The following is a 27,983-nucleotide window of genomic DNA, read 5'->3' as shown; positions in this document are numbered from 1 at the left end:
TGCCCCAAGTCTCCAATATCTTTCTGGAAGGAGCTTGCACACATCTGGCAGCCCAGCTTTTGTACCTGCTGCCCAAAGAATGGACCCCTAGATCACCTGGCTCTGATAGCCAATGGGGCTTGCATTCACCGGTCCCATAGGACTATGGCAAACAAAGAGTTCTTAATCAGCTATCCTTACAGGGCTCGGGAGAGGGAACAGTCTTTCCCTGAAAGAGGCCTATTTGCACACCTTAAACAAGCTTCACTCCTAAGGCGGGACTCAACCCAGCCAAAACTCAGTTTGGGGCTGGGACTTGAACCCACCTGCACCTCAGATTGGGACTTGAACCCAGGATCCTGACTTAGGAGGGGACTCAAACCCACTGTCTTTTTTGTTTTTTTTTTTAATGTTTATTTACTTATGGCTGCATTGGGTCTTTGTTGCTGCTCCTGGGCTTTCTCTAGTTGTGATGAGCGGGGCCTACTCTGTTGCGGTGCTCAGGCTTCTCAGTGTGGTGGCTTCTCTTGTTGTGGAGCACGGTCTCTAGGCGCACGGACTTCAGTAGTTGTGGCTCGAGGGCTCTAGAGCACAGGCTCAGTAGTTGTGGCGCATGGGCTTAGTTGCTCTGCGGCATGTGAAACCCACTGTCTTTTAATGGAAACTGCTCATCTGGTGTCAGGGCTCACTGAAGCTCAGGTACTTTTTGTCTAATTGCAGAAAGGATTCAGCATGAGGCAAAGTGGCAGGCAAAGAGTGAGTTTATTAGCATAGGACACTAGTGAGAGGTACAAACGGACAGCTCTGTGCTGAAGACTGAGAGGACTTTATTTTTTGTATCTTTTTTTTAGATTCCACATATAAGCGATATCATATATTTGTCTTTCTCTGACTTACTTTGCTTAGTATGATAATCTCCAGGTTCATCCATGTTGCTGCAAATGGCATTATTTCATTCTTTTTTTTTAACTTTTTATTTTATACTGGAGTATAGCTGCTTAACAATGTTATGATGGTTTCAGGTGCACAGCAAGCGACTCAGCCGTACATATACATGTATCCATTCTCCCCCAAATTCCCCTCCCATCCAGGCTGCCACATAACAATGAGCAGAGTTCCCTGTGCTATACAGTAGTAGGTCCTTGTTGGTTATCCATTTTAAATATAGCAATGTGTACATGTCAGTCCCAAACTCCCTAACTATCCCTTCCCCCCACCCTTCCCCTCTGGTAACCATAAGTTCATTGTCAAGTCTGTGAGTCTGTTTCTGTTTTGTAAATAAGTTCATTTCTTAATTTGTATCATTTCTTTTTAGTTTCCACATAAAAGGATATCATGATACTTGTCTTTCATTGTCTGACTTACTTCACTTAATATGATAATCTCCAGTTTCATCCATGTCACTGCAAATGGCATTATTTCACTCTTTTTAATGACTAATATTCCATTGTATATATGTATCACATCTTTTTTATCCATTCCTCTGTCAATGGACATTTAGGTTGCTTCCATATCTTAGCTATTGTAAACAGCACTGCAATGAACATTGAGGTGCATGTATCCTTTTGAACCATGTTTTTCTCTGGATATATGCCCAGGAGTAGGATTGCTGGATCATATGGTAGCTGTATTTTTAGTTTCTTAAGGAGCCTCCATACTGTTCTTCATAGTGGCTGTACCAATTTACATTTCCACCAACAGTGTAGGAGGGTTTCCATTTCTCTACACCCTCTCCAACATTTATTGTTTGTAGATTTTTTTGATGATGGCCATTCTGATGGGCATGAGGTGATATCTCATTGTAGTTTTGATTTGCATTTCTCTAATAATTAGCAGTGTTGAGCATCTTTTCATGTGCTTCTTAGCCATCTGTATGTCTTCTTTGGAGAAATGTCTATTTAGGTCCTCTGCCCATTTTTTGATTGCATTGCTTGTTTTTTTTTATATTGAGCTGCATGAACTATTTGTAAATTTTGGAGACTAAATCCCTTGTCGGTGGCATTGTTTGCAAATATTTTCTCCCATTCTGTGGGTTGTCTTTTCACTTTGTCTATGGTTTCCTTTGCTGTGCAAAGGCTTTTGAGTTTCATTAGGTCCCATTTGTTTATTTTTGTTTTTATTTCCATTGCTCTAGGAGGCGGCTTGAAAAAGATATTGCTGCAATTTATGTCAAAGTGTTCTTCCTATATTTTCCTCTAAGAGTTTTATAGTGTCTGGTCTTACATTTAGGTCTTTAATCCATTTTGAGTTTATTTTTGTGTATGGTGTTAACGAGTGTTCTAATTTTATTTTTTTACATGTAGCTGACCAGTTTTCCCAGCACCATTTATTGAAGACTGTCTTTCCTCCATTGTGTAGAGAGAGGACTTCATAAACAAAAGAAAAATGGGGAGGGGGAGAAGACCACCTTCTTCCTTGTTCTTGGGTAAATGTCAAGGCTTACATCATTAGTTCCTCCTTTGACCCTATATGGTTTAGCCAGGACTGTCTTGTCACTATTTAAATCATATGTATATTAGCAGAAGGGTGGTAACATATACTAAAATATGGTAATTCATCTCAGGATTTGGTATAATGTCCCCTTTCACCTAATTTTTTTCTCCTTTCACCTATATTTTTGTCTTGGCTACATGCAGAAATGCTACTCTTCAAGGGCTATTAACTCCCTGACTTCATGTAACAAGAATCAGACCCCATATCTATTGTCTTGTGTTTTAACTGTCAGGGTTTGTGGCTTGAATGTGTCTGGCACTTGGATGCACCTGGTCTTCCTTCAAGGTAGTATAGATTGTTGCTAGGTTACTGGATTTTTTTCTTGAGTGGTCATTAGCTTACTACAGTCTCCCAAACTCCCTTAAAATTCCCTTTCTGTCTTTAATCCCCTAGTGTGATTTCTACACTGACTATTTAATTATCCTACTCTATCCCTATCAAAACTGCTACCTGAGGGTTTGGCTTCTAATTTAGCATACATCTACTGGCTCACTGTGATACTCCCCAGAGACTGGGGAAGCCTATGCACACCTCCCCTGCCCTCTCTATCTAGCCTGGTCCAAGTCACCAGTTTCTCCCTGAAAGGAGCTTATACATGCCTCTGGTGCCCCAGCTTTTGTGGTATATACCCAGAAGTGGAATTGCTGAATTATTATGCTAAACGAAATAAGCCAGTGACAGAAAGACAAATACTGCCTGACTCCATTTATATGAGTTATCTAAAATAGTCAAATTCATAGATGCAGAGAGTAGAATGGTGGTTGCCAGGGGCTGAGGGAAAGGGAAAATGGGAAGTTGTTGTTCAAAGTGTATACAGTTTCAGTTATTCAAGATGAGTAAATTCTAGAAATCTGCCGTAGCACATTGTGCCTATAGTTAACAATAGTGTATTGTACCCTTAAAAATGTGTTAAGAGGGTAGACATTATTTTAAGTGTTATCACCACAATAAAAAAAAAAGAAAGTAAAAAGTCACTTGCTCAGGGAAGACTGATTGTCTTATCGGCTAATAAATAAAGAAAAATCCTTTATTCACATTTCTTCGAGAAACATGATTAAAGAAATGAAAGCAACATTTTAAGCCATTTTTCCTTTTCATGTTTTTATTGATCCTGAAAGTAGCAACTGGAAGACTAAAGTTCAGTGGAACTTTCAGCTAAGTCATAAGTCTGTGGCATAGGGGAAGGCATGATTTCAGGGTCAATCATGGAGGATGAGTCCTAGAAGAGACTTCAGACTTTCCACTGGAACCATGAAATAATCCCCTCTGAGATTAACAGTATAAACTTCAAAGCATCTCAGTTCCTGATTGGATTTATGTGATTTGGACTGCTGGCTCACCTCTCTTAGCTGATTGCTCTGTTGCATTATTATTTTTTTTAATGGCATGAAAAGAAACTATTCTCCAAGGTCACAAGTTACTTCTGGTATTGTGGTTGGTTGTGGTATTTCAGGAGTCAATCCCAGTAAATATCTCAACCCTAAACCTTTATCAGGCTGAAAACAAAACTAGAGGAGATACATGTATATAATCTTCTCATTACATGTAGTTTTCATAATAATTTTGATATAAAAGTACAAAATTGTTAGAATTATATGGTTTAAGGTGCACTGTTGGTAAATGCACTGTGACACGGTGCTCATTGTGATGTTTTTTGTTTGTTTGTTTGTTTGTTTTTTGTGGTACGCGGGCCTCTCACTGTTGTGGCCTCTCCCGTTGCGGAGCACAGGCTCCGGACGCGCAGGCTCAGCGGCCATGGCTCACGGGCCCAGCCACTCCGCGGCATGTGGGATCCTCCCGGACCGGGGCACGAACCCATATCCCCTGCATTGGCAGGCGGACTCTCAACCACTGCGCCACCAGGGAAGCCCTGTGATGTATTTTTTAACATTTATTTTATGGTGAGGAGATTACTTCATCATTTCTTATTTAAGAAAAATAGTGAACTTGGCATTAACACTTGTTAAACTTAAGGAATTTTAATGTATTGTCTGAACTAACACAGGAAATGTAATTAAATCAAAATTGGTTTCTTGAATTGAATGCATGTATATGCATTTATGTGAATGTTATCAAGTGACATATATTTCTGGAAGGCTCCGTTTCTAATCAACATGTGTTCAGCTCTAGTGGAGAGAGCCTATGACACACTAAAATCTTAACTGTGCTGGTATCCCAGCTCTATCACTATTTATTTGTACAAATTTGGACAAGTAAATTAAGATCTACAAGCCTCAGTTCCATCATCTATAAAATGGGATGATGCATTCATACCTCTTATGAGTGCTGTGGGAATTTTCTGTGTGTGTATGTGTAAAATATGTGCCACAATGAAGATAACAGAGTAGACAGTCGATAAGTATTAGGTAAAACTGTATCTTAATGTAGGCTGATAAAGAAAATACAAGATTTGGTCTTTGCTCACAAAGTTCATACAATCACATTGGGGAGATGCAGTTGAAAGCCGCCCCCTCCCCAAATGATATATCTGTGTCAAATTCCTGGAACCTGTGAATGTTACCTTATTTGGAAAAAGAATATTTACAGATGTAATTAATTTAAGGTCTTAAGATAAGGAGATCTTCTTGAATTATTCCTCTAGGCCTTTAATACTATAAGAGTCCTTATTAGAGAAAGGCAGAGGGATATTTGAGATAGGAGGGAAAACAGAGAGAAAAGAGGTTGAGGCAGTGTGACCATGAGACAGATTGGAGTGCTGGAGATGCAAGCCAAGAAATGCCTGCAGCCAACAGAAGCCAGAAGCAGTAGACTCTCCCTTAGTGCCTTCTGAGGGAGTGTGACCCTGCTGACACCTTGATTTCAGACTGTTGGCCTCCAGAACTGGGAGAAAATAATTTTTTTAATTAAAATTTTTATTTTGAGATAATTGTTGATTTCCATGCAGTTGTAAGAAATAATACAGAAAGATCCTATATACCCTTCACCCAATCTCCCCCAATGGTAACATGTTGCAAAACTTTAGTATAATATCACAACCAGGAAACTGACACTGATACAGTCAAAATATAGACCATTTCATCATTCCACATTCCATCACCATGAGGACCCCTCATTGGGAGACAATAAATTTCAGTTCTTTTGAGCCACCCAGTTTGTGGCAGCTCTAGGAAACTAATATGGGAGATGAGACAAGGCTATATTTCTAGTGGCAATTTATCAAAGAGTGCCCATTATAATAAGTTATATCCTTGGTTTTTTTTTTTTTGCTTCAAATTACAACATAGTTTTAGCCTTTAAAACTTGGCAAATTAAGTCATTTATTCGTTCATTTAAGTGGTAATTACTTGGTTCTGATAATATGACAGATCAGTGCTAGGGGAATAGATATGAATTATTATTATTCTGAAAGAGCTTATAAACTAACAAAGGGTGTTTTCGTGGAATAAAATTAAATTCAGTGTACAAATCATACCTGAGTCACTTGTGGACTTTAAAATAGCAGTAAATAATTTAGAGATTAATTTTGAAACACATATCATAAAGTTGATTTTATTAAAGTAATTGAATTACTCACGTGTATATACACACACACACACATATATATGTGTGTGTGTGTCTTTTCACAAGTAAATTTTTCACAAATTAAATGCTAAAAGATCACCTGCTAACATTTTTTATTTAATTTTTTTCTTGCTCTCTAAATGGGCACTGTCTGATTACTGGAGAATTAAAGTGGAAATTAATTTTCATTAAGGGAATTGAATAGTCTCATCCTTCTCATATAATAATTTTCATTTGGTTCTATTTTTTGTTCTCAGAAAGTGAAATGGAAAAAAGGGGGGGGGGCATAAATAGAAATTTAGGCATTATTTAATTCAGTATTCCATAAGGCTATTATTAGGCAGAAATCATTTTAATTTTAAGAAAGACCAGTTGTACATAAATAACATTTTAACCTAAGAAATAAAGAAGAGTGGCATTTTGGATATAAATCAGAAGTGGTAATGGATATAATTTAGAACAAAGAGATACTTTGACATTTATCAAATAACATTACAGAGGTAACAAGACAACTTTGATAATAAGGTGGTGACAGAAGATATATCCACAAAGCACATCTTCAAAATGACCATTACAGCTTGGTCCATAGGTATTTCAGAAGGCCCAACTCCCAGAAAATATGCTTGGTTACCTCTGCAAATATATAAGTGGGCGAATAATACGTTTTAGGAGATTAGAGACAAAATTTAGGGCAGTGAATAACATCTGGCGAGGAAAGATGGAAATCAAGAATATAGACAAGTTTACAATTCAACTTGAGCAATTATAATTTATTATAAATAAGTTTTAACTGTAAAAACAATGGAAAAGTGCTTTCTACAATAGTTATAGGTGATGTTAGAATCATGGGTTCATAAGATAAAAGGGCACTCAAAGAACTACAGTAAAATATTCAATGCTTATAATTATAAAGAAGCAAAAATAAAACTATAAAAGGCAAAACACTGGACAATGACTAATTTCCTCGTCAACGTGGAATATTTTATAAAACTGGTATAGGATTAGGCCTCCAAGGAATATTTCAATGGTCAAGCAAATCAACAACTAAAGCAAAGGAATATGCCAGAATAACAAACACCATCAACCATATATTGCCCTAGAAACTTTGCCTAGGGTTTAAGAGAGAAAATGAGAAAATTAAAATGATATATTTGTGCCCAGGCATTTGTTCTGGTCTAATATTCAGATATTTATTAGAGAAAAGCAGTGTCAGTTCAAGAGAATGCTACAGTTTCTTCACGGAAGTGAAAATGCCAATGATTTTCAAAATGTTTTCACCCCAAAAGTATCACAAAATAATTCCTACCCTTACCACATGTGATGTTCTCTGATATTTTCTATTCTCTTTTAGTGTAGTCTATTTCTTCAAAAATAATGCTCCTTCTGATTCACTCATGGATTGACACCTGCATATTGTAAAATCCTCGTCAAAAGAGGAATAAAATACTGGAATATAGAATTGACTTAGGTCTTATCATCACTTTTATAAGCCTTGAACACAAAATAAAACCACTAAAACTTACTCTTTTCTCTGTGAGCTGCAACCTATTTAATAGGAGCATGCCCTCATGTTACAAAGGTGTTATAACATTCTATGGTTGGCTGAATCTTAAGAGTAGGAAATGGGGATAGCAGCTGTGGGGCACTTATGTCACAGCTGTTCCTTGGCATCCTTGCCACATCCATGGCGAACATCACTAACTGATCACTCTAATCAGTAGGTCTGGTTACCCCTTCAAAATCCTTCACACAGCAGCCCTTCAGATAGCCAGTGTTGATTGATTAGAGCTGCCAGCACAGCAATCTCTTGGGAATCCCTGGAATCTAATTCTCTAGGGTTTCTAAATAAGAAAGAGACTCACTAGAAAGAAAATTTTTCATTATCATTAAAAGTTTAAGCTTCTAATTACAGTGACGTCAGCATTTGGTAGAACAGGAAGCTCTCTCCCCAAGGAAACAACAATTTAACAACAATGCTAATCACCTTTAGGAGAAATCCAGTAACCTGTTAAGAAGTTCCTGCACCTCAGGTGACACATAGACAAGAAGAACGATATTGAGTCCAGTAGGAAAAGTTGTGGCATTTACTCTCTCTAGTGCCTCACCACAGGACAGCACTACATGATTGGGAAGAAATTCCCAATTCCCAGCTTCTCACTGGAGAGGGAAAGAGAAGAGTGGAACATATATCCAACATTCAACATTCTTACTTTTTGAGTGCCTGCCTAAGGGACTAGTTTCAGTCTTGCCTGAACCTAAGTGCTGACAGGAACATGCAACAGGTTGGGGGCTTCTGAGGAATAAGATCATTGCACCTTAGACTAGCACCAGAGAGCCTGCAGTACCACAGACACACACTAGCCAAAACAAGTTTGAAAAAGATGATAGTCGGAGCCCTCACACTTCCTGTTTTGGAAACATACTACAAAAGAACAGTAATCAAGATGGTGTGCTACTGGCACAGATAGGCCAATGGAACAAAACAGTTCAGAAATAAACCCTTGTGCCATGTGGTTAAATGATCTTCAACAGGGGTGCTGTACAATGGGGAAGGACAAATGGTGTTAGGAAAAATGGATATCCACATGCAAAAGAATGAAGATAGACCCTTATCTTACACCATATACAAAAATTAACTCAAAATTTTACATCATATGCAAAAATTAACTCAAAGTGAATTAAAAATCTAAACATAAGACCCCAAACTGTTAAATTCGTAGAAAAAAAGCATAAGGAAGAAGCTTCACAATATTGGATTTGGCAAGGATTTCTTGGCTATGACATCAAAAGCATACGCAACCAAAGTAAAAATAGACAAATAAGACTACATTGAACTTAAAAACGAATTGCATCAAAGGAACAATTGATAAAATGAAAAGGCTCCCTGTGGAATGGGAGAACATATTTGCAAATCATAATCTGATAAGGGGTTAATAACCAGAGTATGTAAGGAACTCCTACAACTCAACAGAAATTTAAATAACCCAATTAAAAAATTGACAAATGACTTTAATAGACATTTCTCCAAAGATGATATGTAAATGACTAAAGAGCATATAAAAAGATGCTCAACATGACTAATCGTATGAGAAAAGCAAATCAAAACTGCAGTGAATATCACCTCATACCCATTAGGATAGCCACTATCAAAGGAAGAGACAATAACAAGTATTGGCAAGGATGTGGAGAAATTGGAACCCGTGTGCACTGTTCCTGGGAATGTAAAATGGTGCAGCCATTATGGAAGAAATTAAGGAGTTTCCTCAAAAAATTAAAACTAGAATTACCATATGATCCAGCAATCCTACTTCTGGGTACATATCCAAAAGAATTTGTAGGAGGATGTCGAAAAGATATTTACACACCCATGTTTTCTGCAGCATTATTCACAACGGCCAAGAGGTGAAAGTAACCCAAATGTCCATCAAGGAACAAATGGATAAAGAAAATGTGGTATAAACATACAATGAAATATTATGCAGCATTTTAAAAAGATGAAAATAATGTTACATGCTACGACATGAGTGAACCATGAGGACATTATGCTAAGTGAAGTAATAAGCCAGTCATGAAAGGACATAGACTATATGATTCCACTCATGTGACGTATCTAAAAGTCAAAATCATAGAAACAGAAAGTAGATAGGTGGGTGGGTGCCAAGGGCTGGGAGAAAAGGAGAATTAGTGTTTAATGGGTATAGAGCTTCAGTTTTATAAGATGAAAAATTCTAGAGATCTGTTGCACAACAGTGTGAATATACTTAACACTACTGAACTGTACACTTGAAAATGTTTAAGATGGTTGTTGTGATTTTGTCAAATTAGCACTTATTATGTGGAGCATAGGGTACCAGATGGTGAGCTGTAGTTCAGTAATAGACCACAGGAGGAATTGAAATAGAGAAATTCACTATTCACAATACCTGGCAACCTCTAGGGCCTACACAGGGAAGTCAAGACAGAGTGCAGACAGAGAGAGGCAGGACCTGGAGCATATGCTTTTATTAAGGTCCATGGGTGGAGTGCTCTGAGGTTTCTTGGCTAAGGCTGGACTAGTCAATTCAAACCAAAAGAGCAGGGTTTTGGTAAAACCCACAGGGCTCTTATCTTAGGGATGCATAAGGCATATAGGTGCCAGAAGGCTGGGGAGACTGTCAATCACAGTGGTTGTTGGGGAAGTCATATCAGAAACTTATATTTACTTGTGACTCTTCTAGCTGCTACATAGGGCATGTCCTTGCATGAGGGGCTAGTGCCAGCTTAAGGCCATTGTAGGCCGCTTGACCAAACAAAATGGATGCTGAAGCAGCAATACCATGGCGTAGCTTAGCTAAACTCTTGACAATGGTAAATATGTAATGTGTTTTCTACAATTAGAAAAAAAAGTTTATACCTTCTAATTAACCCTAATGAATCTCTATGCGGCTAAAAAAAAAAGTCAAACTTAACTATAATATTATAAAAATAATTTCTAAATTTAATTATGGTTTGAATATTATTTTCTTCCAAGTTTGAATATATAAACGTATCTAAATCACACTTTTAAACTATGTTATTATACTAATAACTTTTATAATAAATATCCATCTGCCAAAACGTTTTCACATCAAAACTAATTTAGGCAATGTTAGTTTCCTAACCAACAATATTTTTAATTCTAAAAAAATAGACCCTTTAGTTTAATGTACTTGTTAGACCCAGTAAGTAAATGAGAATGACATTTTGTTATCCATCATTTTATGAGATGGCCAAAATACATATAAATTCATTCTTGGAACGTCTCCCTTATGTTAACTATATCATTCCAGAAATGCAGAAGCATCTTGAGCAAACACCATGAAAAATAAAATTTATAAAGAAAATTCCATATGCAAAAACAGTTTATCTTGTTGTCTAAGGTATCCTGCCCCCATCCCACTTAAGAGAAATGGGTCTCACACGGGAAATACACTAAGTACAGTCTTTTGAATTTCTGTGAAAAGTTTAATATGTTTGAATATTTGGCTAGTATCTTGGCTCACTTTGATGAGTGGGCTTTTATTCTTCCATTTGATGAGTGGCCTTTTATTGTTAACTTATGTTTATGACTGTTAGACCAATTTTTTTAATACAAGTAAAATAATAATGACTGTACGTGGTGACTTAAGAAAGTGTATTTCATCTTCATATGGACTCTTTTAGGTTCAATGATAGAGAATGTTGGGGCTCAGGGTGGGCTGCCCCAAAATATGCTGCAATGACATATTGATTATTTTGAATTAAAGTTACTTAAGAAACGGCCAGTGCAGAAGGGGCATGCTGATTCTCCTTTGTCTCCCTGAAAGCAGGAAAAAAATCTCCCATGTGAAAGGTGCACTCCCTGCATCTGGAGGTAGAAGGACACCCTTATTGCCAGAGACAGGGAATTCAGGCCAAGAATCCTGTATATAAACAAACCTTGCTACTTCTTTAATTGACTACCCCAAGCTCACACTCTGTTTAGATTCTTCACTAATTGAACACCCAAAACCTAAGTTTCTTTGTCCTGTCAATTCCTCATAAAATTTTTGTTTCTTTGTTTGATAAGTATAAAAGCTGTCTACTTTGGCCGCTTCTTAGGTCCTATTTCTATGAGACAAGTTTGAATTAAAACTTGTTTCTTTTTCTCCTGTTAATCTGTCTTGTATCAATTTTATTATCAGTCCAGCTACGAGAACTCAAGGGGTCAGAGGGGGAAATTTCCTGCCCCTCATCATGAACATTCCTTTATAAAGCATTTTTCTCTTACATGTACTTAAAGAGTAGATTAACCAGCATAATGACTTAACTTTCTATGTGAAAGAATTTCTGCTTGTTCAAAGAAATTGCCTCCATTTCTCATAATCTTTAATTAAAGGACTATACCATGTATATTCAATCTTGTGGCATAGAAGGGCAGATTTTAAAACAAGGACATTCAAAAGATGTTGAAATTTAGAAAATTGAAAAAAAAATCAAGTAATCAGAAAAGATTGGGATACTATTTTAAAATATGAACAGACATGTATCAAACTTTGCAAGTTATAAACCTTTTCAGTAGAAATTTTAATACCTTATACATTTTTAAATAGATGTAAGGTATTTGCAGCAATTAAACTAGTATAATTTTTGTTATTATTTTCTTAAAGACAAGAAACATTTGAGAGGTAGTAGACTCTAGACACATATTGAATTAAATTACCCAGCTACAGTTCCAGGGAACACAGTTAAGGAAATCCTGTGCTAGGATTTTTTTTTTTAAGTTGAATTCATTTTAATAGAAATGAATGTGACTTCTTGATCATGCAGGTTTTTTGTACAACAGCCAGATTAAAACCCAGATTCCTATATTCCCAGGCCAGGGATCTTCCTGCTACTCCACATTGTTTAAAAGTTTTAACAAAGAATTCTAAGCTGTTAGAAGAGCAGATTGGAATTTTCATCTGTGGCAAAACTGCCTTTGGTATTTCACATTTATTTTCTGCCATTTTATCACTTTGCTAATTACATGTAATTGCTCTTTGATGCATGATGATAAATATTGTTACATAACCATGGTTATGTGGACATATAAATTATAATTGTGTTATTTTAAATATATTATCATATTTCATTTATTCATTTGTTTAGTCAGTAAATATTTATTGAATTCTGCTCTGTGCAAGGTGTTGTGATAGACACTCAGAATAGAGCAATTCAACTGGACAGTAATGACCCTGTGTTAGTGGCACTTACGTACTAGCAAGGGAAACATTAAATATAATGATTAGTTTAATTATAATTGGAATTATTTAACTAGAGCAGTGATAAATTACAAAGAAAAAGTGCAGGCTGGTATGAGGGCACACAACAGGGGATGCTGAATAAGCTGGAGAGTTAGGAACGGCCTCTTTGAGGAACCGACCTCTAAAGGATGAATAATAGACAAAAACAGTAGTAGGGAGCAGGGAAAATTAGAGCAGAGTTAAGAAGAACATTCGTTTCTAGGAAAAGCTCCATAAAGGTGCTGTGGCTAGAGTTGGAGACAAGGGGGAATGATCACAAGATTTTATGTTGGTGAGATGGGCAGGGGCTTTTAGCATATATTAAAGAGTTTGATGTTTATCCCAAGAACAATGCAAAGTCATTGCAATGTCTTAAGGAGGAGACCCTCATCATTAGATGGATTATTTTGAAGCAATATAATGAATGCTACATGGAAGGTGAGTTGGAAGGAGGCAAGACTGATTTGATTGGATGTAGATGGTCAGGACTAGGGTCCAATTCAAAATATTTAATGATCAGTCCATGGGTGCTACCAATCAGAACAGATATCACCAATAAACAATAATCATGGCAGCATAAGTGTGAACCTCCTGGATATAGGACCAGGGTGGTGAACTTCAGTGCATAGCTGTATCTCTTGCCGAGATGGGAATAGTGGGAGTAATTTTGAGGAAACAGGTAAAGGCTTAGAATAATGACTATTTTAAAAGCAAGTTAAAGAGACAAAGTAAAGGTATAACTGATTTCCCTTTATTCATTCTGCTATGAAAATTCCAATCAAGGAGGACACTGAAAGGCTGAATAAACCATATTCCATAATAATCTTGTTTTTAAAAGGAGAAGGTTCTTCTGAAAATTTCTGCTTGCTTAATATTCACTTCAACTAATTAAGCCTCTTGAGAGGGGATCTTTTTCCTAAAAAAGAACTTAATCATTTTTGCACTAAAAATATTATGTCTATTATTGTTATAAAATTAAACAAAGCTATATGAAGCCATATTAACACTGAGTTTAACAATGACTTTAGAGGTCACTGGAGAAGTCATTTCTAATTAAAAATTACAAGTTTAAAAATTACAGCATAGGATCCAAAGAAAAGTTAAAGTAAATTTTCAAAATACTTTGCTTTAAAAAATTAATATCCCAATATTATATCACTTATAGTTCCATGAAGTTTTCTCTCCCTTTCTAAACATTTGTTTTCCTTAAAAATTCTATTGTATGCTCAGATAAATTCATGTTATCCCTAAAATAGCCAATTTGATACTCTATAAACATTTGATAGACAAATAAATGAAGCAAATGTGTTTTTTACACTATTTTTTTCTCCCTCTAATAAAAACAACATAGAACTCAAAGCATAGAAATCACAGTCAGAAAGCCTGGGTAACAGTAGTTGCACAGTATATGTGAACCACAGTTTCCTAATTTGAACACAATACCTACCTTTAAGGGATATTAAGCTGTACATATCTTTACAGAATATTAATTTTTGTTATTATCCCTCCAGATGATTGAAAGGAATTATATTTACTGGTGTTAGTAGTAAGCTCTCAAAGAACCATTGTTCCCACTCCAAATTGTTACCCAGAAACTTGTATAGCCTTCAAAAAAGGTAGTTACATGTTCAAGTTGGAACAGTAGAAAAATCACTTTGATTTTTTGCATGTGGACGTTGGTAGAGAAACTAGAGCCAATAAACTGTGACTCCTCAAAAAATAAACAAACACACACATTCAGGGATTGTTTTACCTTTTTTAAATTGTTGGTAAAGATCATAAATTCTGAGGATGTGCTATCCAATACTATAGCCATATGCTCTGTTAAAATTGAGACAACAGGCCCAAAATGGAGTCACTTATGCTAAGCCCCATAAAACCAAACCCAGACAACTTAATTACAATTTCAGCTTTCCCAGAAATGGAATCTTAAACCAGTCAATCAGGAATAGCCTGATCAGCACTAGTTAGGTAATCTGCCTCATAGACACCTGCCATCCCCTAAAGGAAAGTAACCTTGCAATAACTGACCTGCTTTTTTTCCTCGTGTAGCTTCCCTATTTTTGCTCCCTTCTGTCTATAAAAGTTTTTCATTTTGTATAGCTCCTCTGAGCTCCTTTCTGCTGTACTAGCTGCTGCCCAATTTGGATTGAATTTTGCTTAAATAAACTCTTAAAATTTTTAATATGCCTCAGTTTATCTTTTAATTCTTAGCATTTGAAACATGACTAAATTGAGATGTATCATACGTCCAAATACACACTGAATTTCAAAGACTTAGTATGAAATAGGAATGTAAACCATCTGCTGAATAATTTTAATGTAATCAACATCATATTGGATTATATTATTAATATATATTAATATTATAGTGAAATTATAGCAGTGTTATATTGAAATTATAATATTTTGGTTATGTTGGGGTAAAGTGTTTTTTGAAATTAATTTCACTTGTTAATTTTTACTTTTTAATTGTAGCTACTAGAAAATTTAAAATTACATATTAAGGGCTTCCCTGGTGGTGCAGTGGTTGAGAGTCCGCCTGCCGATGCAGGGGACACGGGTTCATGCCCCAGTCCAGGAAGATCCCACATGCCGCGGAGAGGCTGGGCCCGTGAGCCATGGCCGCTGGGCCTGCGCGTCCGGAGCATGTGCTCCGCAACGGGAGAGGCCACAACAGTGAGAGGCCCACGTACCGCAAAAAAAAAAAAAAAAATTACATATTAAATTATATTTTTATTGGGTAATACTGTTCTAGAAGGCACAAAGGATAAAAAAAGAGGCCCCTACTTTTCTTCAAGCTGTGCCTTATACACCATCATGCCCAATTGTTGGTTTACACTAATGCTCTTACAATGTTTATATACATACATGAAGCATAATAAATGCATCTACATGAATTATGTTAATACCTAGAGATATTTTTCATGAAAATGTCCTCTTCAAATTATGTATATTTTAATTCTGATAATAATCCCAAGAGTTTACCATTTTATCTTCAAATATCTCCTTGATTCGAGGTGAGAAGAATATGTGTGCAAACAGAATAAAATGCATATTTTAGTTAATAAATTGTTCGCACAGATATTTTAATTAGGAAACTTTGTCATAGCTTTTCCAATGCTGAAGACTTTGTGTACTTTTCATTCTGACTGTTGGGTAAATACTCTAACAAAGAATGTGATAGTAGAAATTCTCTCTCGTAACATAGCTGTCTCTATGTTGCTGTGATGGTGGAGAAGACAGTCTGATCCTGACATCAGAACTCCTTTGACAGATGTATGATCTTACCACATATTAATAAAATGACCTTGGTCAACTCATCTCACCATCTGATACATGTGGATACATTAAGCTTGGTAACTTCTCTACCTCTGAGTATATATGGCCCACTCCTATGCAGAAGTAAGGGAGTTTTTCATGCAGGTAGTAATGTTATCTGGGGATCTCAATTTTCATAATAGAATGTCAACCCTACACCTGGCATAAAATTCTTCAATAGAAGCTCCCATCAAGAAGTACAATCTCGGGGCTTCCCTGGTGGCGCAGTGGTTGAGGGTCCGCCTGCCGATGCAGGGGGCGCAGGTTCGTGCCCCGGTCTGGGAGGATCCCACATGCCGTGGAGCGGCTGGGCCTGTGAGCCATGGCCGCTGGGCCTGCGCATCCGGAGCCTGTGCTCCGCAACGGGAGAGGTCACAGCAGTGAGAGGCCCATGTACCGCAAAAAAAAAAAAGAAGTACAATCTCAAATTCTCTGCTGTTCAGGCCCCATCAAAAGTTTGATACAGGAAAGTAAAACTTAGACAACTTTATATAAAGCACTAGTCCTCAACTGCATATATTTTATGAAAAAAGTATAGGAATTATTATCACTAATTGATAATAGCGTACACCAATACTGCTGATAATAATATTTATTGCTAGAGTTGTTAAACATAAAATAATTTTGTTGCCAAGGAAGTTTTTTTAAGAAAATCCATAGCCTGTCGCTCTGTTTTACTCAATCTACTACCAAAGGCTATTGCTAATACACCATGATGTGCTATGATAGGGTATGTATGAGAATTGTTTGAGTTAGTAAATGTGTGAATAATTTGTACATAAGATCAAACTGTAGTAATGACAAGTATAAAAATAGTTTGTCATGGGAATTCTTGTTTTTTTGTTTGAATTCTAAGGATTTTTGCTTCAGACCAGTGCTTTTAATGTCATTCAGGTGATCCATGAGTATATAATGAGACAAGAGAGAGGGACTTGGTGAGCTGAACAGAGACAGAGGGAATTATGTCATAGTAAAATTTCTAGTTCTATTAAAATATAATCAGTTGAACCTACACAGTAACATTTTATGTTTCTGTTTCCATCTGTTTCTTAGAAGTATCTCGGAATTAATACAACAGTACCTAAACCTGTATTTCATTTCCAGTTAGAATTTGATAAAGAGTGAATTGAATGATCTCCAAGATTTCTTTAATGACTATGATTCTAAGCTTTTTCTCTAAAGATTTGATTCTCCATTCCCATTGCTACCCAATGCATAAAGTGTCTCCAGAGAATTCTTGCTGATGGCCCTTCCTCTATATTTCTCCTTCCCCTTCTATTGTCCAATTTTTGACATATAATGTAGTGAGGACTTTACCTTGATGTCATTTTGAGCTTTTCACTTAAAATTACTCCAGGTATTCCTGTTGCCAGAAACTCTTCCCTTAACCAAAGGGCCTCTTATTCTACTTGATTTGGGACCATCCAGCTCTTACTGTATTTGGCAGTACTGAAAGCCAACCCCCGTATAAACTTTCCTCTCTTTGGCCTCTATATCACTGAATATGCCACTTAATTTGCCTAGAATGTCGTCCCCATTTTGCAGTGTCAAATCATCTGCCTCACTCATTAAAAACTTTCTCAAGGCCAATGATCCTAATTATACAATGAAACCTCTTTATCCAGCCTTTTCACCAGTCTAAACACTTAAGCACTTAATGGGGACATCTATAATTGGCTCTATAAATGTTTTCTACATATGCATAATTTTCTTTGGTTCTTGTATCTCTCTCATTAAGCCAAACAACTGACTTCAGGAAACTTATCTTTTATTTCCCTTGAAACTCTTCACTGCATCCAGCAAAGCGTTCAGTATTCAGAAGATGTCTAACAAATATGTTGCCTCAGAAAATCAGCACTAGACCTTGATAAACTATGGCTCTCTGTGCTTCAGTTTTTTTGCAGTTTACAAAAAAGAATACTGTGAAGGTAATTTACCATTAGAAAAGTGTTTTGAAATCCTTGAAAAGAGAGTACTCTTCAGCAATTGCATGAAATACTGCTGCAATTACAATGATTTCTGGATGCCACTCTGCTACAAATCTGCCACCTCAGAACAAAAGAAAATGCCGCTCGAAGAAAACTGGTTAACAAAGTGCTGTGCAAGGCCAAATGCCACCTCCTCCACCCTACATCAAAAGTAGACTTGGCTTTAGTTTCCTGATACTAGGAAAAAATAATTTTAAGAAAATTTTAGCTAAGGAAAAACTCTTTGAAAAAAACAAAAGGATTCTCTACAAAGAACAGCTTGGTTCCAGCCTGGAATGCCTATTTTCTTTTTTTCTAGGTAATCTGATAGAATTTAAAAATTTCTAACAGATGGACTCTGTACTGTAAATCAGTTTAAATAAGTGGTCACTTAACACTATAAAAGTCTGTAAAATTTTTTGAATGAGTAGCTAGGAAGACATTCTACTAATCTAATGACAAGGAAATAATTAGAAGAGAAGATTTCAAGGGCTTCCCTGGTGGTGCAGTGGTTAAGAATCCACCTGCCAATGCAGGAGACATGGGTTTGAGCCCTGGTCTGGGAAGACCCACATGCTGCGGAGCAACTAGGCCCGTGCGCCACAGCTACTGAGCCTGCGCTGTAGAGCCCATGAGCCACAACTACTGCACCCACATGCTGCATCTACTGAAGCCCGCCTGCTGTAGAGCCCATGTCTGCAACAAGAGAAGCCACTGCAATGAGAAGCCCGCGCACCACAATGAGGAGTAGCCCCCGCTCGCGTCAACTAGAGAAAGCCTGCGCGCAGCAACAAAGACCCAACACAGACTAAAATAATAAATAAATAAAAATAAATATTAAAAAAAGATTTCAATATTAAATGCTAACTCAAAATTGAGCAAATGATGCAATCAATTCATTACAATAAAAAGGCCTGATTCTTGATTTTATTAAGAATACTTTAATTAATATGATGGTTTAATAATAAAAAAATATTGACAAATTCTTGAAAAAACTATTGATTTCCATTATTTAAAACAATTCTAATGCCCTGTAATGCAAAATATTTGGATAATACCTCTGAATTGCTCTTATTATCAAATTGCTTTTTTTTCTTTCTGGAAGGTTCCATATGTTTCACTCTGCCCCAGATTAACTCCTTCTCATCTTTCTGATCTCAACCTGTTGTCACTTTCTCAAATTGGCATTTTTCTTAGCCCCCAAATATAACCATTTTTTCCTGATATCCTCTTCCATTGCATCTTTGTATATTCTTTCAAAACACGTATTGCAATTTATGATTCTATATTTATGTATTTATTTCCTTATTGAATTTCTCTCCAACTAAACCTTAACTTCCATGAAGGTAAGGTATCTGTCTCGTTTTTTTGTTTTTTTTGTTTTTTCTGACGTTCCAGACCGGCATCTAGCACAATGCTTGGCTATGTGATCAGGAAATACTTGTTGAATGAACTGAAGAATCAAAAAGTGATAATCCGGGCTTCCCTGGTGGCAGAGTGGTTGAGAGTCCGCCTGCCGATGCAGGGGACACGGGTTCTTGCCCCGGTCCGGGAAGATCCCACATGCTGCGGAGCGGCTGGGCCCGTGAGCCATGGCCGCTGAGCCTGCGCATCCAGAGCCTGTGCTCCACGACGGGAGAGGCCACAACAGTGAGAGACCTGCGTACCGCAAAAAAAAAAAAAAAAAAAAAAAGTGATAATCCCTCATCATGTTATCTGATATTTCCAAAACACTAATTCATTTTGAGAGAGAAAAATGTAAATAAAAAAGAGCACTATCAGGGCTTCCCTGGTGGCACAGTGGTTGAGAGTCCGCCTGCCGATGCAGGGGACACGGGTTCGTGCCCTGGTCCAGGAAGATCCCACATGCCGCGGAGAGGCTGGGCCCGTGAGCCATGGCCGCTGAGCCTGCGCGTCCGGAGCCTGTGCTCCGCAACGGGAGAGGCCACAACAGTGAGAGGCCCGCGTACCAAAAAAAAAAAAAAAAGGAGCACTATCATATGATCCAGCAATTCCACCTCTGGGAGTATATCCAAAAGAAACAAAAACACTAACTGGAAAAGATATCTGTACCTCCATGTTCACAGCAGCATTATTTACAATAGCCAAGATCGTGGGCGCCAGTGGGCGGGGTCTGGGGCAAGGCCCTGAGGGCCGCTGGAACTGGCGGCTTCAGTGCTCCAGGAGTGGGAGCGCAGGCGGAGGGTGGGGGCCAGACAGCGGGGTGTGAGCTGCGGCGCAGATGTCATGTGGCCTGTGCTTTGGACCGTGGTGCGTACCTATGCTCCCTATGTCACCTTTCCCGTGGCCTTCGTGGTTGGGGCTGTGGGCTACCACCTGGAATGGTTTATCCCAGGGAAGGATCCCCAGCCTGTGGAGGAGAAGAGCATCTCGGAGAGCCGGGAGGACCGCAAGCTGGATGAGCTGCTAGGCAAGGACCACACCCAGGTCGTGAGCCTTAAGGACAAGCTGGAATTTGCCCCTAAAGCTGTCCTGAACAGAAACCGCCCGGAGAAGAATTAATGGAGGACACAGGGCCCTATGGGTCCTTCTGGGGGCCAAGACTGGCCCTGCCGCCATGTCGACCCGGCAACCAGAACCCACATCTGATTTGCTTTATTGCTTCTTCTGGCCCCTCCCGCCCCACACAGCCACACCCATACTGGCTGCTCTGCTATGGCCAGGCAGACACACTAGTAGCTGAGGGGCCAGTGAAGAGGAAGGCTCATGAGGGTTCTGGCCTGAAGGCTGCCTCTGCTGGATGGTGGCCACAGCTGCTCAGGCTTCTGCGCTGCTAGGTGCGCCACTGGGAGGAGAGTGATGAAGTGAACATTGGCCGTCAGTCCCTGTGGGGAGGCAGTTTGGCCTCAGGTGGGAGTGGCTGGGATTGGGGTGATGCCTTTAGGAGGGGTACCTACATGCCTAGTTCTAGTTTGCACTGGGAAGAGTTCAGAAATCTCCCTGGCTCCCTTAACTAGCTTGCTTTGTCCTTTGTGCTCATTCTCCCTGAAATCCTGTCCTGTCAGCTCAGGAAGGAGATTCCCCTGGGAAGGAAAGCAGTTTTCTGTTCTTGGGAGCCCAGGCTGTTCACCTTGGGGCAGGTGAATTTGCTTGAAAACAATCACCGTCTTTCACCCCCACCCCGTTACTGTGTAGTGCAAAACTTGATTAAAGTGGCGTCTGAGAACCATTTTGATCTAATCCTATCTTCCAGGTGGTGCTGCGCTCTCCTAGGAATTATGCAAAGCAGTCATCTCCGGATAGGATAAAATTGGCCTTTAACTAAGGACTTTGGGGCCCTGGAAGCTTTGTTTTACTAGCGTGGCTGCACTGGATCCTGGAGGCGGTGAGTCCTGGAGGCACGGGTTCCCAAGGGCCTTTTTATCACGATAACATGAGGCTTATATACTTTCAAAGTCTACATTAAGAGTAGACCAGGGAGCTTAACAATTGCTATCAAAATTTCCAACTTCATACACACGTGATACACACGTGTACACATACTTTTCCCTATAAAAGTAGTATATGTACGTTAAATTTGGTAGGGGTTTAAAAAAGGTTACCCACACTCTGAGGGCTCTAGTACAGATAAAATGTTAAAATTTTGGTATCTTTCAGTAATTCTTGGACTAGTTTTTTTAGATATTTATTACTGTACATTTAATTTTATATTCTTTTTTTTACATAGTGTTTCATATCATAATCACTTTCCTATCTTATCACATGGTCTTCATAATCCTAATTGTTTTCATTAGCTGTATAATTGCCCAGCAAGTGGGAATATAGCATAGTTTGTTTTTAACAGTTTCCCTATTGCTGGACATTTGGGTTGTTTCTGGTTGTTCACTAGGAGAAATATTGCAAAGAGTATCTTATATAAGGATTTTCCTGCATTTTTGGACTAAATGGTAGGAACAGTAAATGGCATTATGGACGAAATGGGATGAACGGTTTTAAGGGCCTCAATGCATAATACTAAATGTCTTTCCTGAAGGGCAGTAGGAGCTTATACTAAATGCTGCCACTAAAGATGTTGTCGGTGAGGTTGGAAGGGGTGAGAGCAGAGAGCAGACCTGTTGCCTCACGTAGTCAACTTACCTTTAACCTGAGTGAGCAAAGGCAAGTAATGAGTATTTGATGAAGAATGAACCTGCCTTAAAAGGGGGAGGCTGTTTGCCCTGCCTCTTACCTCAGGATCTGAGGCCCAGTGGTGTTAACAGGTGGGTGAAGGTAGAATTCCTGAACAGGTAGAGATGCCGGCTGTGGAGTGGGAGGAGTGGGGGGGACGTGGAAAGTGGTAGCCAGAGAAGGAGGGGGCAAGTCGAGTCGGTGGCTTCCCCTCAGTCACCGAGGCCTGCTGGAAATGTTGAGATGAGCTGCTGTTGCTTCTCAGGGCATAAATCCGACGGGGAGCGTGGGGAAGCAGGGTCTGCTGCTGAAGTGAGGATGAGGTTTCTGGTTCTGATAGGATGTGCTAATAAGCTTAGCTTGGTTACAGGCTCAGGCTGACTCAGGCCTCATGGGCAGACCAGTGCTGCCCTCCTGTGGCAGTCCTGAGGACGACCAAGCCTGGGATCCCTTCACTGGGCTAAACCACCAGTAGCAAACTCTCTTGCCTACAGGGGCCAGTCAGGTGGCTTAAATGAGCGGCCAGGCCAGGTACTAGAAAGCACAGGCCTGCCTAAAGGGGGCAGTGGCTCTGCAGCTTCTTCCAATTTGTGCTGCTTGCCCAGAGATACCAGATTGAACTTCTGATTTTTAAATGTTGACAATTTATTTTTTAAAAAATTCTAAGCATGCTAACATACCCATAGGGTTAATTTGACCCAGTGGCGGCCAATATGCCACCTATCAAGCTGCCCCTTGCCTTCTAATGAAATCTGAGAGATATGCTTTGTTTTTAAGCAATCTAACAACTGTGGCAAACATTAGATCCCAGGATTGGTTTCCCTCGAAACACTTTCGGGCATCCTGCACATATGTAATTTAATATCGGCCTAAGCAAAACATTACAGGACAGAAAACCTACAGAAATAACACACAAAAAGTTTTCCCACAGACTAAGACATTTTTGGGTTTTCAGATATTTTAGAATAACCCCACCACCGCTGATGTACGTCCTCCCAATGCCTGATGGAAGAAGCACTATCTTTCAAAGTCCAAGGTGCTCCCTTTTTCTAGTCTCACTTTGTGCCCCTTTTAAATAATTTTATTTCCTCGGGCTTGCCCTCACTGAATTTTTGCCTCCAGCAAGTCTATTAGTATTCTCAGCTGGCTCTTTCTTTCCCAGGGCTGGCTGAGCTCTGCTGCTACCGTGGGGCTATGAGATAGAGCATGCTTTCTTGCCTCTGCTCAGGTGTCATCAGGCAGCAGGGTTTCTGTGGATGGGGCAAAGGTGGGCCAGGCTTGCTGGGACCAACCAAGGCATGGACTGGTTTTCTTCCACTCTTGCTGATTCACCTTGGAGGCGCGTGACCCTCTTTTGGGTTGGCCCAGCAGTCACGATTCACTGAAACACAGTAGTAAGTAGATGTGCTTGGGGCTTTTACCCACCCCTCCCGGCCCCCACCCCGGGTCTTTTCCCAGCCTGGTGAAAGTAGTGGCTTTAGAGCTGCGTTATCCCGTCTGAGCATGACAGGGATCACTTCTCTGCCCTCAGCAGCCCAGGGTCTGGTGCTTTTCCACTCTCTCTCGAGCCTTTCCTGTGCCTGTTGCTGTGTTAGCTCAAGTCAGCTGGGCAGCTGCCAGGACAAGCCTGCCAGGGGGCCCTTTGACTCCTGTCAGCTTCCCAGGGCCCCGGGCTGGTGAGGCCGTCGGCCGAGTGAAACACCATGGGATCCGCGTCCCCAGAGTCACTTGGGAGCCAGGCAGTGAAAATGAAAAGGCTCGTGCCTTGCCTCACTTTTCCTTTTCCACTCTGGGGTGGGTCTCTAGGCATTGGTAGAGTGGTGAGCCAGGGCGGTGTGGTACAGTGAAAATAAAGTGTATTCTTGAGTCTGACAGACTTATGAGTACTGCCTCAACCACTAGCTGAATGACCTTGGGCAAGTCACATAGCCTTTCTGAGCCTCAGGTATCTGTTATCCTCATCTGTAAAACAGGGATAAGAGTACCTATTTTTGCTGGGTTGTTGCAAAGTTAAGGTAACATATGTAGAGTTCTTAGCAGAGTCCATGGCAACAAGTAGGTGCTCAATAAATGTTGGCTGCTGTAGTTTTATTGCAGGAAAAGCAGTTCCATGTAGCCTTGTGATCCTAGTGAGCTAGAGATCCGGAGGGGAGAGCAGCCTTGGTTGGGAGGGTGATCACAGGGACCCACCCTCACAGGGACCCTCTCAGGCCTGGTGGTTGAGGGCTTCTTAGGAGTATTTTATAGGAAGGGCTGCCTTGTCCAAGAACCAGGCTGGCCACAGGGGTGCAGGCTTCAACCTGTGTTGCTAAGTAGTAGCCGCATCAGTGCCGTCTCAAGGTCAGAGACAAGACGAGGTGTGGGGGAACGCCTGAGAGTAGCATGCGTCAGGATGGGTGGAGGTGAGAGCCTTGAACTTGGAGGCAAGAGACTGGGGTGGCCTGGGACATGCCCCTTCACCTCTTCTGGACTTGGAAGAATAGGGGTATTGAAGTCCTTCCTGCTGTAGTGTAAAAAGAGCGAGAAGCCAGCTTAGAGCTTCAAAAACATGCAAGTGCTGTTCTATCCCAGTAAAATCTCCCTTTTATCGAATCAGGATGGCAGCCAGTCTGAATAATGCAATAGACCTAAATGCTCCTTTATTCTTTTTCTGAGCAGTCTCTTAAAGTATTTGCTAAGTAGAAGTCTTTGGGGAATCAGCTTGAAGAGTAAAGAGGAGTAATTAGTAATTAGTGTGTATCATTTTGCATCCTGTTCCCGTGGTACCGTGATGTACTTAAAAACAGTCTATTCTTTTTTAATTAAATTGGTTAACATTAGTTATCTGTTTATCAAATCCCTTTTACACAATGAAGAGATGAACCTTGGCTTTGTTTTTTTTGTTTAAAAATTCCAAATGGGTCCTCCAAATCTTTTTGAGATTTTTAAACATCTTTACTGGTGTCCCAGAAAGGGCAGTGCTTCTCTCTAGAAGAGTCCAAAGTCTCTTGTACCCTTATTCCCCTCTCTACTGCCCCTTTTCCTTCACTTCCAACCCCAGGTCCACTGTCCATTTCTGTTTGCTTCTGGGCCTGAACTGCCCAGTGCAGCTAGAGAATTTTGCATAACCGTGTGGCCTGACACTCTCCATATATGGGTTCAGATGCAACCTTCAAGGTGATTTCTTATTTATTTGTCTTTTTTGGCCATGCCGCATGGCATGCGGGATCTTAATTCCCCGACCAGGGATCAAACCCGTGCCTCCTGCATTGGGAGTGTGGAGTCTTAACCACTGGACTGCCAGGGAAGTCCCTGATTTCTTTTTTCAACCAAGGTTGTCAAGCCCTCAGCCCCATCCCTGCATTTCTCTTAGCCCTTGCTGCTTGCTCTCTGCTTCCACCACTAAAGTGGTGAAGCCAGTTTGGCTAAAAGCCTTTGTGATTGCAAATGTGGTATCCATTCCCAGTCATACTAATGCTTTGCAGTGTCTGGCACTCTTCACTGAATTCTGTCTTTACTTCACCACCACCTCTGTTTCCTTTTCCAGCTGTCTCCTCTGCCACTGGCTCCTCCTGTTCTCCTAACTGTGAGTGTTCTTCCAGTTTCATCCTTGGCTTTTTTCTTGCTGCACAGTTTTAGCCTCACCTGTGGCTTCAACCACCTGCTGATCTACCTTGAGGACTACCAGATGTCTTATCTGTAGTCGTGAGTTTCCCCCCAAGCTCCAGATCATTCTCCGAAACAGCTCACTATATATCTTTGTCTAGATTTGTATGACAGTTAAAGGTGTTGACCTGGGTTTGAAGCTTAACTCTGTAATCTAGTTGTGTGACCAGAAAAGTCACTTAACTTCTCTAAGCGTCATCTGTACAATGGGGACGATTCTTGTGAAGATGGGGAGTGTTTGTAAAACACCCGGCCTGGTGTTTGGCATGGATTCCGTCTCCTCTCTCCTGTTGCTCAACTTGGTTCTGACTCCCCCTTCCCCCAACCTGTGGTGACCCGCTTCTTCTTCATCTGGAATTCATCCTCTGTCCTCCATCTCACTTCCCTGCCCTCATAATCTTTTGCCTAAACTTTTGGTCTCTTCCTGAAAATTCTTCCTGTTTCTGGCAGCATTTTCTCTCTAAAACACATCTTTAATGAGGTCACTCCTTAAAGACCTCCATGGCTTCTCTCACCAAAGCCCCTTGTGTGCCATGCAGATTCTTTCATCATCTTGCCCTAGCCTCCCTCCCATCACCCCCAGGACAGAACCTACTTTGTATTGGTACCATTTCCTGAACACATTATGCTCGTTCAGATCCTGATGCCTCCGGGTGCACTATGCATCGGGCCTCTTTGGCTGCCTGATGAACTCCATTACACCACAAGACAGCCTACGTAGCTAAGCAGAGACTGCCATTCCCTCTGCCTCTCTAACCCTGTGTCTGCTCTCCTACTGCAGCATTTACACAAGGCACTGTGATGGTCATGTGTCTGTTTCCCTAGACTGTGAGTTCCTTGAGGGCAGGGACCAAGCCTTGCACAGAGTCATTTCCAATAAATGTTGAATGAATTAAGAGAAAAAAAACCCAACAAAACAATAGCCAAGGTGTGCAAAAAACCTAAGTGTCTATAGATGTGTCCATAGATGCATAAATCCTTCAAGAAATTGATATCGATATATATAATTCAGCCATAAAAAATTGAGAAAATTGTACCATTTGTGACAACATGGATGGACCTTTAAGGTATTGTGCTAAGTGAAATAAGTCAGACAGAGAAAGACAAATATTGTATGATCTCACTAATATGTGGAATCTAAAAAAAAAACCAAACAAACTCATAGAAAAAAGACCAGACTTGTGGTTACTAGAGGTGGATGGTGGGGGGAAGGGGAAATGGAGAAAGATGATCAAAAGATACAAACTTCCAGTTGTAAGATAAATAAGTACTAGGGATGCAATGTACAATATGATGACTATAGCTACCACTGCTATACAATATATAGGAAAGTTGTTGAGAATAAATCTTGAGTTCTCAACACAAGGGGAATTTTTTTTCCCTTTTTTCCCTTCTTTTTTTTTTTATTGTATCTATGTGAGAAAATGAATGTTAGCTGCACCTATTGTGGTAATCATTTCACAATGTGTAGATCAAGCTATCATTCCTTAAACTTATAGAGAGAGGTGTGCCAATTATTTTTCAATAACACTGGGAAAAAATGTATAATTTGAACTCTGTTTCTGATTTGGGAAGGATTATTCGGGCCCTAAGATACTCTCCAGTGAATGGTACCAATTAGATGGGCAACCTGTTTCATTTTCCCTTCTCATTCTTTTCAAGCCTGTTATAAATTGCATCATAAATTGGTTTATAGGATGACAATTTTAGCTATGCATTTTTTTATATAAACCTTCAGAAGCTGGATTTTATTTATCACAAAAATTTTCCTCGGGCCTCCCTGGTGGCGCAGTGGTTGAGAGTCCGCCTGCGGATGCAGGGGATACGGGTTCGTGCCCCGGTCTGGGAGGATCCCATATGCAGCGGAGCGGCTGGGCCCGTGAGCCATGGCCGCTGGGCCTGCGCGTCCGGAGCCTGTGCTCCGCAACGGGAGAGGCCACAACAGTGAGAGGCCCGCATACCGCAAAAAGAAAAAAAAAAAAAAAAAAAAAAAAAATTTTCCTCTGGGAACAGGTAATGCAGTATTCTTACTGACAATTTCCTACCCTCCTCCTGGGTACTCCTGCAAAAATAGGCAAAATGGATTTCAAGGTTGAGTGAAGCCACTATAGTACTATCTAGGCATTGCATCTCGTGCTTTGCACTTTTGTAATTGGCACTATAGCAG

The 27,983-nt window shown here is 39.9% G+C and overlaps 2 protein-coding genes across 2 annotated transcripts in view; both read left to right on the top strand.

Annotated features, from left to right (window-relative positions):
- LOC308609441 (melanoma-associated antigen B16-like) overlaps window positions 1-27,983 on the top strand; it is a gene marked incomplete at its 3' end in the record, with an annotated part of 609,526 nt that overhangs the window by 503,240 nt on the left and 78,303 nt on the right. The window contains exon 10 of the mRNA XM_081223109.1: window positions 21,258-21,389. The remainder of the gene's footprint in view (window positions 1-21,257; window positions 21,390-27,983) is intronic.
- Window positions 20,258-20,755, top strand: LOC308608964 (small integral membrane protein 12-like). Its single transcript, XM_081222361.1, has one exon. The coding sequence runs from the start codon at window positions 20,291-20,293 to the stop codon at window positions 20,564-20,566; it is 276 nt and encodes a 91-aa protein (XP_081078487.1). The 5' UTR covers window positions 20,258-20,290; the 3' UTR covers window positions 20,567-20,755.

This window comes from Mesoplodon bidens (assembly GCF_964165515.1).
Source record: "Mesoplodon bidens genome assembly, chromosome: X".
In the NCBI taxonomy this organism is placed as follows: domain Eukaryota; kingdom Metazoa; phylum Chordata; class Mammalia; order Artiodactyla; family Ziphiidae; genus Mesoplodon; species Mesoplodon bidens.
This window is presented reverse-complemented; position numbering and strand designations above follow the sequence as displayed.